General features: G+C 40.3%; 2 protein-coding genes across 3 annotated transcripts; one reads left to right on the forward strand and one right to left on the reverse strand.

The window, feature by feature from the left end:
* The first annotated feature begins 462 nt into the window (after positions 1-462).
* On the forward strand, positions 463-3,554 carry LOC306695563 (tumor necrosis factor ligand superfamily member 14-like). Of its 2 annotated transcripts, none has more exons than XM_079158826.1 (7): positions 463-562; positions 1,085-1,333; positions 2,131-2,199; positions 2,296-2,329; positions 2,503-2,574; positions 2,702-2,936; positions 3,109-3,554. In XM_079158826.1, the coding sequence occupies exons 2-7, from the start codon at positions 1,136-1,138 to the stop codon at positions 3,299-3,301; spliced, it is 801 nt and encodes a 266-aa protein (XP_079014952.1). In that variant the 5' UTR covers positions 463-562; positions 1,085-1,135; the 3' UTR covers positions 3,302-3,554. The 2 variants fall into 2 exon arrangements, with proteins under 2 accessions (XP_079014952.1, XP_079014953.1); XM_079158827.1 differs by having other exon boundaries at positions 3,123-3,554.
* A 2,326-nt stretch (positions 3,555-5,880) lies between these two features.
* Positions 5,881-8,020, reverse strand: LOC306695711 (uncharacterized protein). The gene is made up of 3 exons (XM_079159019.1): positions 7,578-8,020; positions 7,419-7,452; positions 5,881-7,080 (listed from the first exon to the last, which is right to left on the reverse strand). Exons 1-3 carry the CDS (start codon positions 7,797-7,799, stop codon positions 6,695-6,697), a joined length of 642 nt encoding a protein of 213 aa, XP_079015145.1. The 5' UTR covers positions 7,800-8,020; the 3' UTR covers positions 5,881-6,694.
* Positions 8,021-15,141: the final 7,121 nt, after the last annotated feature.

The following is a 15,141-nucleotide window of genomic DNA, read 5'->3' on the forward strand; positions in this document are numbered from 1 at the left end:
TGAGAAAGCCTGACAGTGTGGGAAGACGCTTTGTAAAATTCTCTGCTGCAGTAAAGTGCAAATTAATAAGACTGTGTGGGTGACATAGTGCAAGGCTGTGGTAGCAGCCGTGGGCAGCGGTCAAAAGTATACCGGTGAGAATTTAACAACTTGACCCCACTCCACTCATCCTCCACATCCAACTCTACTGTTTCAAAGACATCACACAACTGACAAACAGAAATTGGTGACAGACACACTGAGACAAATGAACCAAAAGTGTTGAACAGAACATGACACACAGTGAGCAAGAAACTGAAAAGTGAGAAAAGGAAGTGTCAGCTTAGGAACGATAACTATATTGGTGGGGAGTGTCCCGCGCACACTCACACTCACATGCACACTACTCACTCACTCACTCACTCTCTCTCTCTTTCGCTCTCTTTCCGTCATCTTCATTTCCTCTTACATTAGCTTGCTTCAAAAGCATTAATAGTGATAGTTGACAGCATTCGAGCAAACACAAGAGGTGAGGGAGATCAGTACTGGTGAAGCAAACAGAGGATTTTCTTCTTCTCAGAAGGTGAGACATCTGGAGAAGTCATGATACACAGTGATATATAAGAGAATGTTTCTAATGTTATTTTAATTTTAACATGTATTTTAAGAACGTTTCTGGCATTTTATATCCCTGGGGAGTTTACAGAGGTGTGTGTGAAAACCGCCCTGTGCTGCTGAATGGTTGACTGAGCTGTGTAGAAACATCTAGTGCACATTTAAATCCAAGGTAATATCTTACTGAACTACCTGTAAAAAAAACAAAAAGAAAGTATAGGAATAGGAAATGTCTTTTTGATTTATTGTGGGTGTTGTTACGTGCTTCTTGTGTGCTTGCAGTAGTAAGGGTATGAAGAAATCACCTTGTTTCCCAGAGGCTGGTTGCATCGCATTGGTTGCTTGAGGCCATGTCTTAATGTCTCATGTCTCCCTCTCGGTCTGTTTGTGTCTTTTATTTTTTTTTTATCGTCTCTCTGCCTCTCTGTTCCCAGTTTCTTTGCTTTACCTAGCCCTAACCCTGTCTTTTCCCCCTTTCTCGCCGCATCAGGCACTTTCACCTTTAGCCCCTAACATCCTAGTTGGAGTGTAATCTGGTGGGATGGCAGAGGGCGGTGTGGGCACATGCCCCCAGGTGTTCGTGGTGGACAGACAAGAAAGCTACATCTCCGTGCCCAGCGGGAAGGGTTCGAGATGGCCGAGCGTGAGCCAAAAGTTTCTTCTGCTGCTGGTGGGACTCACACTGTTGGGACTTGTTGTCGAGGGATGTTTCATCTACAGACTGTACAAAAAAACGGAGGTGAGGCTGATGCCTGCATGTGATTGTGTATGTGCGTGTGAATGTGTGAGTGACCGGAGAAGATCTGTGTTTGGAAAATTTCCCTATTTTCCCCTACGTCATAACCAGACACACACACACACTACAGCGGACAGTTGACCGCTTTGTCGGTGGGTCGTCATTTGCTCTTTTAGTTAAAGGTCTATAATGACAAACGTGTTAAATGGACTCTTTCTCTAGTTCTACTTCCCTTTCTTTTCTCTCTCGAGGGCAAACCCACAGTATAACTTCACTTTTCGAAGACAGTTTCATAATGTCTCTTACATACTTGTCTCTATTATGTTGTAAACTATATGCATGTTATTTAAAATAAAAACCTGTGCAATGTCCAAAAATGACTCTCATCGCTTTACCAACCACTGTATTTCTCAGTAGCTCATATTCAAGACACATTATTTAATTTATATCACATGAAGGCTGAGGCATTCAAATACCTTTATTACAGCATTACTGTAAATGACCAAATTAAATAACAACAACAAAAATCAGTGGTCAAGTGAAACCGCTAAATAACTGATTAAAAAACTAATTTAAAATGCATTTTCTGTTGTTTTTCTTAAAATAGGGGCCTCAATGTTTTTTGTGTCAAATGACGATATGCCATTCTTTTTGTGTACTTTTCTATTGGTTTCCCTGAGGCAGGACACTTCCTGTTCTTACGTGCTGATGAACTTTTGACATCTTGCTTTCAAACACGCACATAATTTATTACTCATTCTTTAAGTCTCACACTCTCTTTTCACTTCCTCGCCCTGCAGGAATTTTCCCTCTGTAAATATCATCCTCTCTGCCAGAACCTGTCCCATCCCCAAACATCTGGTCAGCAGGTAAGTGTGGGCGTATGAGTCAGGTGTTACACTGTTGCTCTGCCAAATAGATGTGCGTTGGCGTTTTCCGATTAAACACCTTTTTTTCCGTTTCAGGGTGGCGCCATAATGAGACAAGTGGGACCTAAAGGTATTGAGTTACTGTCTGTTTTCATGATTGATTATGATGAGCCACAAACATGTGAAGTCAGAATTAATCAGCCAAAAGTCCATTTTTTCAGAACTTGCTAAACCTGTCACGTGAATTCATGTGAAGATTTTACATCGATTGATTGATTGGTCTTACCCTGCTTTCTTGAACAGAGTCCAATGAGATTCCCACAGTGCCACCACATCTGGATCAGGTCCAACAGAGGCCCTTTGCTCAACTGATAGGTTAGAGCCCTCTCACCGCTCAAACCAGAATACTGAATATGACCCCAATGATTCATCCGAACCATTCCCCCTAATTCTCTTTGTTCACAACAACTCTTTTCTCTCTTCTATCTCATCTTAATCCCAGGCTCCAGCTATCCTATTGGGGAGAACAACGTGGTGCTGTGGTTAGGTGACGATGCCGTCACTCACAGCATGGTCTACGACGGCCAGGGCCGGTTGTTGGTGGAGAAGGAGGGCTACTACTACCTCTACTCCAAATTGACATTAAATGCAGTAGAGGAGTGTTCGGTTATCCAGCACAAGGTCATGAAAGACACCAGTGCCTACGGCGATCCTATAGAACTTATGAGATCAAAAAGGTTAGTCAGTTTCACCGCTCCTTACTTCCTTTCACTGTCGGAGCGCATGTGCTTACAACTGCTTACTCGGGTGCAGCCAGTATGCAACTTGGTCATCAGTGTATTTAACGGCAAGCTGAAATCAATGCTGTCTTCATTATGTTGTGGTGAGTTTGCTTTCTGACATCTCCAGCATTTTTCCTCCAGTTTCCGCTGCCAGACCCCGAGACGCTCCAGTGCAAAGGGTTCAGGCGGGGAGGATCTGTGGAACAGTTTTCTGGCTGGGATCTTCCACCTGCGGAGTGAAGATAAAATTTTTGTCACATTGGAAAATAAAACCAAGATTCGCCCAGGACCTATTGACAATTTCATGGGAGCCTTTATGATATGATGAACGCCTCCCTCCCACATTGTGATCAGATTCTATACCTCTCTGTGTGTTATGTAATTCACACCATTTGTTGTGGTACATTTTGTATATCTAATATATACAATATATATATTCTAAATTATACCGTGCTCAGTTAATGGATTTGAGTCCTTTATGAAAAAGCATGATGTCAAAAAAAAGTATCTGATATTCAGATTGTATAATCCTACAATGTTGCATATTTTGTGTGAATAAAATACGGTTTCTTATCAAACAAGTGTGAGGTGGCTTGAGCTCCTGATAAGGTCATAGCTTGAACAGGTATCAAGAGATATTCTGTTGTCGATACGGAACAGATTTCTTTGCTGCCCATGTGATAAACAGTGCAAAACAAACAGAAGCAGTTTAGATAGCTTCAGCACAATGAGACTAACCACATAACTGCATAACATACACCAACGCCTCTCTCACTGTATCTGTATGTGTGTGAGAAGAGCAGGATGTGGTTGAGTAAGGATGCACTGAGGAGAGGATAGAGGTGAAGAGTTGCTGAGGTTGGTGTGGCTGACTCAGCTCTTCTCACACTACAGGGGAACGTTTTGCATACACTGCAGCATGGTGTCAAATGTTTAAAAAAAAGGACATATGGAGGTACAGAGAAATTAAGTAAAGGAGAGTTTGGCAACCAACGAGGGAATTCTGTCAGGGAATTTGGGTGGAAAAGGAAACGCAGAAAGCAAAGCGTACCAGGCCCATGAGAATAGCATGAAGACACAGGAAACCATATAGACAGGTAGACAGAAAAGGTAACCAAATGAATGTGAGTGGAGAGACTGACCTCAGAAGCCGCTGAGATATTTGGGTCATTTCCTGCTCTGAGACGAGGATAAACATCTGTTATATCTGTCTGAAACAAAAACACAACAAGATGATACTCTTGCAGCTTGAGCGTGAAAGCTTTGCATATAAAAACACCCCGTCTTGTTGCTGGTTTTTCTTTGCAGCTTCGGAAGATTTCAAGGGAAATTGCTCAAGTGCTGTCATTTTATTTTTTTATTTTTTTTAGGTACTTGTGAATTACTTGGTTTCTTTCTGTCAGATCAAACACGTGGGTTGAATGCATTCACTTCCTCATAAAGCATTTGCAAAGTCGATTTTCTGGTATTTTCAATGGTACATTGTTAACATCCATGTTTACATGCTTGGTGTCTTCAGTGCGTTGCTGTGTTTCTTGGTGCATAACCACCACTTGTAGATTAGTTGAATAGTAGGAAACCATTGTTGATTTTGAATCTCGTCACCTGTGTGCATGTTTATGCACGATGCAAACAAAACAGGGATCCACTTATACATACATACATATATTTATATATATATATATATATATATATATATATATATATATATATATATATATATATATATATATATATATATATATATAAAATGGCTCCATAACACTACCAGAGGGGTGGAATTCCACAGGGAACCTTTAAAGCTGCAATAACTTGTTTTCGGCCACGTGGGAACAAGATGTGAATAAAACAGACATATTTTAATTTTAATTTGATATGGAAAACTTGTTAGCAAATAGTTGCTTATTTACATATCCAGATGTTGTATAGAGCAACATTATCATTTATTTTGATGTCATGTCCATATGATGAATGTAAGTAAAAATATTCCCTCTCTTTTATCTCTGTTTTGGTTTCTACCATCACATGAAGTAAAAATATGTCTTTTTAGCTGCTAAATGCCCCACAGTAATAACTTTATTTATGTTTACTATGTTTATCAGCTAGTCACTGTCGGTTTGCTGTTTGGTGCTGAGCAGGCAGTGTATACTGGGTTAGAGTGAACCAGGACAGTAGCTTAACAAGGAGCGGCAGATTTGAGTGATGATTCTCTGCAGGTTCATCCCTACAAACAACCCCTTCACATTGTCATTTAATACATACATGGCAATGTTAATATAAGGATATTGATTATAGACACTTTAAGTAATGGCAACTAGAACTTGAGCCATTGATGTGTAGCTTTGAGCATAATCAATGAATTGTACTTAGTTGATTAGTTTTAGTTTGGGAATCAATATTTTTGATCAGTGAGTTGCCATAAAAAAAAAGAAATGGAGAATGAGCAGACATTTTAAAAATCACTCTGTACACACACAGGCACAGTAATGATCTCATTAAACTAGCTATAATTCTTCAAATTGCATTCAGCCTTTCTTCTTAGATATTTGAGCCTGCCTTCTGCTTCGCGTATGCTCTGAAAACACGAAGACCGAATCTTGTACCTCGTAAATTTGGTTTTCACTCGGGTTTATATCACACCAGAGGTGTCATCATGTGTGTTTGCTGGCTCACACAATAGTTTTTTTCCTAACCCACACTGTTTGGTAAATAAACAGGAAGTGATGTCTATGCAGTTCCCGGTATGCGCTGCGTAACAGCAGGGAACTTTCCCTTACATATACACTTTTCATATATTCCACTTCAAACTTTTTCACAATCACTTTCACACTCGTCATTTTCTACTGATCACACCAAAACGAACTCAGCATTCACCATATTCATGTTTAATATGGATTACGATAAAATACATTTAACAATGTGTAGTTTGTCCATAGGACTTACATATCTTTGAAAAACAAAACTTTTTTTTTTATCAATTCATGTGTCCACATATTACAGATATCTTAGTCACAATTGCAGAAGGATCATTTTTACGGGACTTTGTTTCTGTAAAAGTTTTTTAAGTGCAGAGCGTTACTGATCATTGATACTCATCATTTGCCAGAAGTGTTTAAATGACTTTATTACACAATAAATAAATGAGGCCCCCGAGGAGCTTGTTGGGGTTTTGGAGCAGAATCATACTCACACATTTTTGTAAGCCTCTACTTTATGCCCTAAGCCATTTATAAAATGAGAAAAAAGAGCTATAAATCACATTTCACTCAATGTAGGCTGATTCAAATGTGCAGTGTATTGCACATCAACATTAATGTAGTGATACACATCAAAGTAAATGTCCATAAATATATATATATAAATATGTACATAAATAGTTCCATATTATCAAATAAATATATCATATACAGAGTAACATACTGTATGCACATTTATACAGAATAAGGTGAGTGTCTAGTCTTTTCCACATGCTGTTTGCATTATCATAAATGCAATTTCTCTTCAGATTCCCCCTGAAAAAGTCCTGTCAAGCTTCATCGTCTGAATTCGCAAGAAATGTGGTCATAGCTTCGAATAAGGCATCGGCGCCTGTCCTTTTTCACCTACTCGGACTTTAGGAAAACACAAACTGGTGTTGTTCTTAAGTCACGACCCCGAAGGTCAACGGGCACATCTGCATCTTCATGACAGCAGCTGCACTGCATGTGTGCACATTAGTCCACAAGGAACATCCCGAATCCGGAGCCAATCGGCTCTAGTTTCCAGTTCTCCAGTCCCTCCTTCGGTACAGTCATCTGAGTGACCAGTTTCTGCCCCTCCAGCTGGCTCACTGTCCAGCACTTTCTGCTCACAGGTGTTGAATTTGCCACTTCCGGAAGATGCACCTCGCAGGTGAGCTTATCGCCCACGCGCACGCTGAGGACGCCCGCATTGCACGTGTAGGTGCATGTGAGGTTCAGACTAACGTACATGAAGTAGCTCCCCGCCCGTTCGGCCTTCAGCGAATGATGCTCTGTGTCAAACACGAAGTTGCTTCCCACAGAACTCACAGCAGGGAATTTGGCCGGAGCCCATCGCATGGTGGAGGTCTTCAACTCGCCTGCAGGAGGAGACAAACACATCTCATTTAGATGATGTTTACAAAGTTCAAGAACATGCTTGATAGTTGTATTCCTTTCCAGTGTTGTCTTGCCTTAAGTCTGAAATGATTTGGCACAGCTCAACACCTTATGCAATCTCATTAATGTAATTTTAGTGATGCAAATGGGGTATTTTTACATCTTAATGTTTGGAAATGTCACTCTGTCTATGGAGAGGGAAACTATTCTACATTATTATCATCTGCTTACTCTAATTATTTATTTTTCATAATTCTGAGAATCTGTCCCCTAACAATTATGTGACATGGGTGCTTTTAGTAAATAAAAGTAGACTTACTTTCGATTGATTCCAGATAGACAAAGTTCTGCATCTGTTGAAGAAAATAGAATATATGAAGTGGATTAAAAATGTGCCGAGGACATGGGTCAGACTTTATAAAGGAGGGAATAAACAGGTAATTGTTCAAAATGTGAATAATATGAGTCATTTCTTTACCTTGTTTGTGGGGTCAGTTGTGTCTCCTGACAGCTTTGACGTCTCCAACACAAAAGACGGACGCTGGGACTCCAGTTTGGACCGCAGCTCCATCACAACCATAACTCCTCCGGCGGCCGCGGCTGTCACCGCCACAAACAGAAAAATGATTGACACGACGAGAAAGACGTCCAGGCAGCTTCCACGGCGGCGGCCGCTCTTCTGGTGAGACTCTACGTCCATTTCTTTATCTTGGTGTCCAATCAATCGGCAGTACGATGCCTGAGCTTCAGTGAGACTGTCCAAAGCCGTCCAGATTTTTCATACAGCGAATAAAAGCCTTCAGTTGGAAGTTGTGCAACTCCAGGTGATCCAAGTTTACTTCTTCAAAGATAGTCCTCTTGTTGTCACACAGCCCAGTCCGCGTCTAAATGTGAATGTCACGTCTGTGAGCACCATGATGGCTTTTTATAGACCACTGCACTTAGCACAGAGATTCAAGCACGGAGGAAAAACGCGGAAGTCATGGATTTCCCTGTCGAAGTCTCACACACGCCCCCTCCTTCGCTTCACGTAAGGTGAGAAAACGAGGCGCGCAGACTTTCCACGACTCTCTCTCAGATTGCACAAGTGCGCCCCAGGCAGCGCGCTCGGTGGAAAACGAAAGGGAGAGAAAACGCGCATCTTCCAGCATCACTAGGCCACATTCCGACACAGTTCTCACTCCACTATAAACCTCATACGGCTGGCAAAAGTAGCACAATGGAGATAATGAAAACCTTATATGCACTTGGCTGCATTATTGGAAAAGCAGCCTCTCTTTTTGACAACTTAATGTACAACAAAAACGGCTGTGTGCGCGTGCGCGTGTGTGTGAGATGTAATGGTATAGCGTGGGGGCATTTGCCAAGAGATGTATTTCATCATCAGGCCAAAGAAAGCTCTCATCGTCACTCACCAAGGTTTGTATACCAGGCATTATTCAGGCGCAATCATGTGCCAGCTGATAAACAAATCAGATTGCGAATTATGCGGTTGAGCAAAAACAGACGGGAATCCCCCACTGTATTACGTGTGTGCGTGTGTAGGTGCGTGTCTGAGCAAGAGAGAGCGAGAGCGAGAGAGAGCGGCATGTAGCCTATCCCAAAAAATAAAAAAAGACAATCAGACAGCAATCTTAGAAATATTTTGTTCATTAACATACACACAACAACATTACACTAACACATTGAACAATATTTTACACCTGTCATTTTAATTAATTAGCAGCAATTTCTGGAAACTGCTCCTGTGAATTTTCTTGTGGTGCAATTTCCGGAGTAAGCCGACTGTAAACCAAAAAGCAGTAGTTCCAGTTATGGGAGCAGCACTGTATGTAGGTATATTACTGCAATTATTACTGCAAGTCCTGAAAGTTGCCCTGAGACATTTTAAAGTATAAGTTATATGGCTGCGTTACATGTAAACACACTTGTCCACATACTTTTGTTCAGGGGTTGTTCTGTTTTCCATGACGGTCCCTTAGTTCCAATCAAGGACAATCTTAACGCTATTATACAATGATGTACAGGCAATATGCTTCAAGGTTCATGGCAAGAGTCTAGGTGAAGCCCTTAAACGTATACTGCCCATGTACATTGTAACGCCAGGTTCTATCAGCCGTCATCATATCACTACAAATCCCTGTAGACTGGTTCTAAAATCATGTGGAAAGCCTTCACAAAAGAGTGGAACCTATTCTAGCAGCAGATTAACACCTTTTTTCAAGAAGGAAATAGTGGCAAATGATGATCAGTAAAAATGACAAAAGACTTCCAACTGATAGCTTAAAAGTAGCCCAAGATGTGTGTCTCTTCAGTTTAAATCAGCCTCTATGAGAAATAGTTCATTGTTTTCTATAGCTGTCTGTCTATACGAAATTGTGCCCAGAAAAAACAAACATCTCCTGAGGTAAAGGAGAGCGGGGTTGGTTGGGCCTCCTTTGTATTGACAGGTGTGAAATGCAACCCTCATATGATGCAATAATAAGATGTACTAGTCAAATATTTAGTATCAGTTAATCTGAGCGAGTTCTGAAGAATGTGTCCCAGCCACGCCCAGGTAACTGTCCCAACCGTCCCAGGGGATGCCAACAAGCTTTGGTCTCAGCTACCAACAAAAATCCAGCCAGCGAACACAAAGCTAGCATCAACCAGAAACTAAGCTTTCCAATAATATAGTTTTTGTATGTGGCATAACTAAAAACAGTATGGTAGAAGAAAAGTGTTAAGTTTACTGCTATTTAGTATGTTTGTCATTGTGAGCATGTTGAGATGACATTAGCATTTAGCTCAAAGCACAAGTCACTAAGTCTTTGTCTTAGTTGTCAGTGTTTGCGTCAGTGCAGACGAGAGAGACTATTGGTAAGATTCATTTATACGTCACGAGCCTGTACGTAATCTTCCAGGTGAGCAGAGCTAAAACACAAACATATACTTTGCTAATTTAACTGTAAGATGCAGTATGTCACTAACTGGTCACCAGTGTGTCACAGTGCAACCAATGTATTTACTGGTGAGGGATTCATGTCATCAGGCGCTGATCCATTCAGCCCCGACCGCCTATACAGGAGAGTTTACGCTGGGATTTATGGTAATCACACTCAAATACTCCGTGCTGATCAAAACAACGATCAGCTGATCAGATCCACACAGTTTGCACAGAGAGAAATGACAGGGGAATGTTTGTGGTTGATACGAAAGAGCATAGTGCACGGTTCATTTAAGAGAGACAGATATATGTACAGATATATGTTTAGACTATGAGTTGACTGTGCTGCTGAGAAAAATAAACATGGCAAAGCTGACACTAATCATTAGACTATATGCAAATAAATTATAAATGAAAAAAGTCTATTGGTTTTCGATCGAAATTCAAAAAAGCAGCACATGAATGCTATATTATATTGTACATTTGAGCACAGTCTGTACATGTGGACTGAATTCAAATGTGAAGAAAAGTGCATTGTCACTTGAGGTTGAGAAACAAAAGGAGACGTCAGTAATTGTATTTATGTATTGTAGTTTTCAGGAACCAGTGGTGCAACGCTGCTGTAAAGCGGGAAATCCTTAAGCAACGCGCTGAGATTGCATTATTCACGTCTGTGGTATAATCAAGGGCTCTTGAAATTCCAAAAGTCCCGTGCAAGTAAATAACATGTTATTGTCTGTTTTAAAAGGGGAACACCACCTACATTTAGAATTCCAATATGTTATTTCCATGGCCTCGGAGAGTTTAATCGATATCTGTGAACATGAGCTCCTCTCTCTCAAAGCCGGAAACCAGAGAAATAGTGCTGCAATCCATTGCAAGTCGGAAGTAGATACTTCCAAGTCGGTATTCCCGACTTCCAACCTAAATGCGTCCCTGTGCATCTGCTCGGGAAATAATGGACTCCTGCAGCAAACTGATCTTTGTGTGGCAAGTCTCTGAGCTTCACAAGCATCTACAGAGGACCTACGTCATGAACCAGCGCCATTAGCAAAGAGAGTATAGTCGTATAAAATGTATCAAAGACATCTCAAGGATCCGTTAGAAGAGACGGGAGGAGTAGGCTAACACCGCATGCTCTCAAAGAAGCACAAATAAACTGAATGGAAATTGAAATAGCAGCTACAACAATGTTAACGCAGGTTTCGTAACAACAATGTTATATAAAAGACTACATAAAGTTAAATATTTTTGAAAAGGTATTGTGTGTGCCACCATGTTGTTGTGATCAAGGCGTGTTTATGTCGGCAAACTGCTGTTAGGTCAATCTTGCCCGACTTGAATTCATTGCACTTTACTGTGACGGTGTTGTTTTCTTCCTGAGTACAAAGTCTCAAACTTGTGATGTTGTGAAGTATAAAGTGTGGAGCTGCTCCACATGCAATGAATGGGACAATGATTGTTTTGACCCACAGAATGGATGTTTTCTTTTCTTTTTTTATACAAAAATGATTTTTATTCTACTATAATGTTCTCAGTTGTGCAACAGAAAACGTATCCATACGCTCAGAACATCCCCCTGGGTTCTCTGTGTCATCCAATACATCTTTCACTATGCATAGTCGATGGAGCAGCTACACACTTGATGCCTGATGACATCACACATTTTAATTTCAACACTCTAGTTTTTAGATTTGGGAGGGAGTCGTTCATGTGTACTAATATTTTTGGACGATGGGATATAACATGTTTGAAAATATTGTTTTTCTTAAACGGTCAATATGAAATATTATATAATTTTGTCTGTATACATTTTTCATATTACTCCTAAAGTCTCCGCCATTGCGTTTTTTGCTCAATTCGTTTCAAGTAATTACTGCAATCAATCACAGCCATCCATCCACACTGACTTTAATGTAAACAAATCCCTGCTACAATAATGTGAAATAACAATAATGTGTCAGTGCTGTCAATTGTTTTTATTTATATATACAGTATTTTCTTTCTTGTGTAATATATTCCCTGAATATATTCTTTTTGTTCTTGCTATATTATAATATATCGGAATGTATATCGGAATCTGCTAAAAAGTTAGTTATAGTATTTATTCTTTCAATCAATGGAAAGAGATGGAAAGTAACTGAGTAGATTTACTCATGTACTGTAATTCAGTACTTGGAGGTACTGCAGCTGAATTAGAAGTAGTATTTTACATTAGCCTGATCCAACTCTACCAGGCTCTCTGCCCTGATACTCTCCATCAAACTAAACATCCTCCAAGCTATATATTCCATGTTCATGCTCTGTTTGAACTTTCTGTTCATGTTATCTAACTTTCTACAGTTGGGAAGGGGAGAATCGCTCTTTAAATGTCCTCTTCTGCGGTACGGTTCATGCTTTCCCCTCCCTTGCTGTTTTTTTTTTGATGAGTTTTCTGTCATCTTCTTAGAAAGCTTGGATCGGGTCTGGAAGCTTTGATGTTGCAGGTCTGTAAAGCCCACTGAGACATTGTTTGTTATAATGCAACATACATTCATTTGACTTCCTCCACCACGCTTAGTTTCCCCATAAAATCTAAATAATACATCTTAATCTATAACCTCATGATGTGCACATTGCATAACAACTGCTTCAGTAATTACAACACCATGAGGAATGACAAGTGAGAAAAGACAGTGGGAAAATTTGTGGGGTATATTTCTGCGGGGGAGTGACAGGCAAATATGTGGAAGTCAGCCTGAAACAGACAAAATGAGAAATGTAGCATTTAGCATTACAAGTATGACATAATGTGTGCAGAAGGTCAGATGCTCCAGCGGGACAAAAACCCATGTCTTCTGTTCCCTAACGAAACTAACCACACGTGGTTCAAACGTAAGCACACTACCAGGCACAACCACGAACACAGATAAATTCCTCAAATGTTTCCAGATTTGCTTAACAAAGCTAAATCTTGCCCGAAACCAGCAGCATAATTGTCATGACATGTTATGTTGCTAAATATAGTGCTGGGGTGATCCGTGTGTTTTGTGGGCATGTTTTACGCACCTGGTGGGGATATAAATCTGCTGATGCAAGCATCAACGTGTTGGTAAAAGAAATCCAGTCGTGGAAGGCCTCTCTGCTTTTCCACCTGTCATAAGAGGAAGTGATCCAATCCACTCCGACTCACAAGCTGTCAATGTAACAAGCTGGGTCAGTGCTCCTCTACGTCTGACAACAACACACATTTAATGTGTGCATGGAGTGCACCCACTCACTGACGTAGTTTGAAGAGCAAGATGATCACACAGGTCGGGCAGCAGAGGAGGTAGCTGGGTCAAATAAAGCGGGACTTTTGTTCAGGAGGCCGATGTTTTGCCTGGAGTCCAGGATTTGGGTCGTCGCCATCTTGGTTTTTTGCAACCAGTGAAGGAAAGTGACCATGTTAAGAGTGCGGAGGAGCGACGTAGACACGGAATATATGGCTGATAGCAACCTGTCAATCACAAGGTAGCCGCGCCCAATAGCATACCCTGCTTTATCGTCTATTTCACTCTAATGGGACCATTATTTGCAAAATGAACATCATGCTGTATTGAAGAAGACTTGAAACTAGGCCATAAACTCATAACCTAAGGCAAACCAATTTCTAGAATTATAAATCAATAAACAGACACACATACACACACATGAACACACAGTTTTCATATCCATAGTTGGATATTCTGAAGTCAGGATTACGTATGGGCCTTTTAGACAAAAATAAAAACCACCATCGTGATTCGCTGGACTTTTTCACAGGGAAGTCACTGTCAGTGTTTTCACTTCACAATAAGAAAAGTACAAGTACTCTCTCAGGCTCCCACTCTCTGTCTCTGTTTCTCTCTCTCTCTCTCTCTCTCGCTCTCTGTCTCTGTCTCTCTCTCTCTCTCTGTGTCTCTCTGTGTCTCTTTCTCTCTTTCTATTTTCCTTACAGAGACAAAACAAAAATTGCTTACCATCAGCAAAGGAGTCAAATCAAACCTCCCCTGGCATTGCTTTTGCTGCCACCTACAGCAGAGAGTTAAATTATAAAACATTCAGGTTTTTGTTTTTTCCATCACTGCTCGGGTAAATAAAGGAAATTGCACAGTTATGTGATGACATTTTCGTTTTTACTGTGAGAATACTATTGTGTCTCATTTCTCACGTGGTTAATGGAAACCTGTAGGCCTAAAAAAAAAAAAAAAAAATTATTTTGATCTGTTACAATCAATCAATTACTCCCCTCCCAAAGAAAACCATATGGGACAGGGTCATAATACTAAGTGAGTTTGGGTATATTGATTCTTAATTATCTTCCTCCCATAGGACATTATCCATTGCTGACAACATGTTGACCCTCACCCAAAGTTCATTTTAGCTATACTTCAGCTAGGTCAGTAGATGGCAACACCATACATACACAGTAAAACAGAACAGGACTGCTCTGTTTCATGTCCTCTGCTTTTTTGCATTTATCAATGGATTACCCACATTTTTTTCTAACTGTGTGATTACCAAATATAAATGATTAACACTGGCTGAACATTGGCTTGTAACGGATCTATAAAGCATTACTAAACGGATTTATCAAATATTAATATTGGTTACAAAGTAAATCCTTTATAAAGGTCGTCCTATTAAAAGGTTTAACCTCACTCAGACTCCAAGTGGAAGTAATCTTTTTGAAGTTCTACCTTTAAGTTGAAGGAAGCGACAATACATAGTTGGATATGTGCCATGACGCTTAAAGCTATCAAGGAAGGAAATGAAAATGGTCCCTAAGATTTACAGACATGAGGAAACTTAATAAAAACAGTGGGCTACAGAAATAGGATTACCCACTGTCTAATCCTTGAGTAACGATTAAATAGTTTAGTTTTACTTTAGTTGTTCCAAGGTCAACTCGGGATTTTGTAAATGTAACCAAAGGTTGCTGCATATATGGGCCAGCTATCGTCACTGCGACTGATGCATTTGATTCTCTTCCTCTAAATTAGTGGAAATTATAGTCACACCCTTTAATTACCTAATGGACACAAAGAGAGAGGAAGAGAACGATACGGGGAGAGAGAGCGGGAGGGAAAGTTAGAGATGGAGAGATAGTGACTCT

The sequence above is a fragment of the Pholis gunnellus genome (assembly GCF_910591455.1).
Source record: "Pholis gunnellus genome assembly, chromosome: 5".
NCBI lineage: Eukaryota > Metazoa > Chordata > Actinopteri > Perciformes > Pholidae > Pholis > Pholis gunnellus.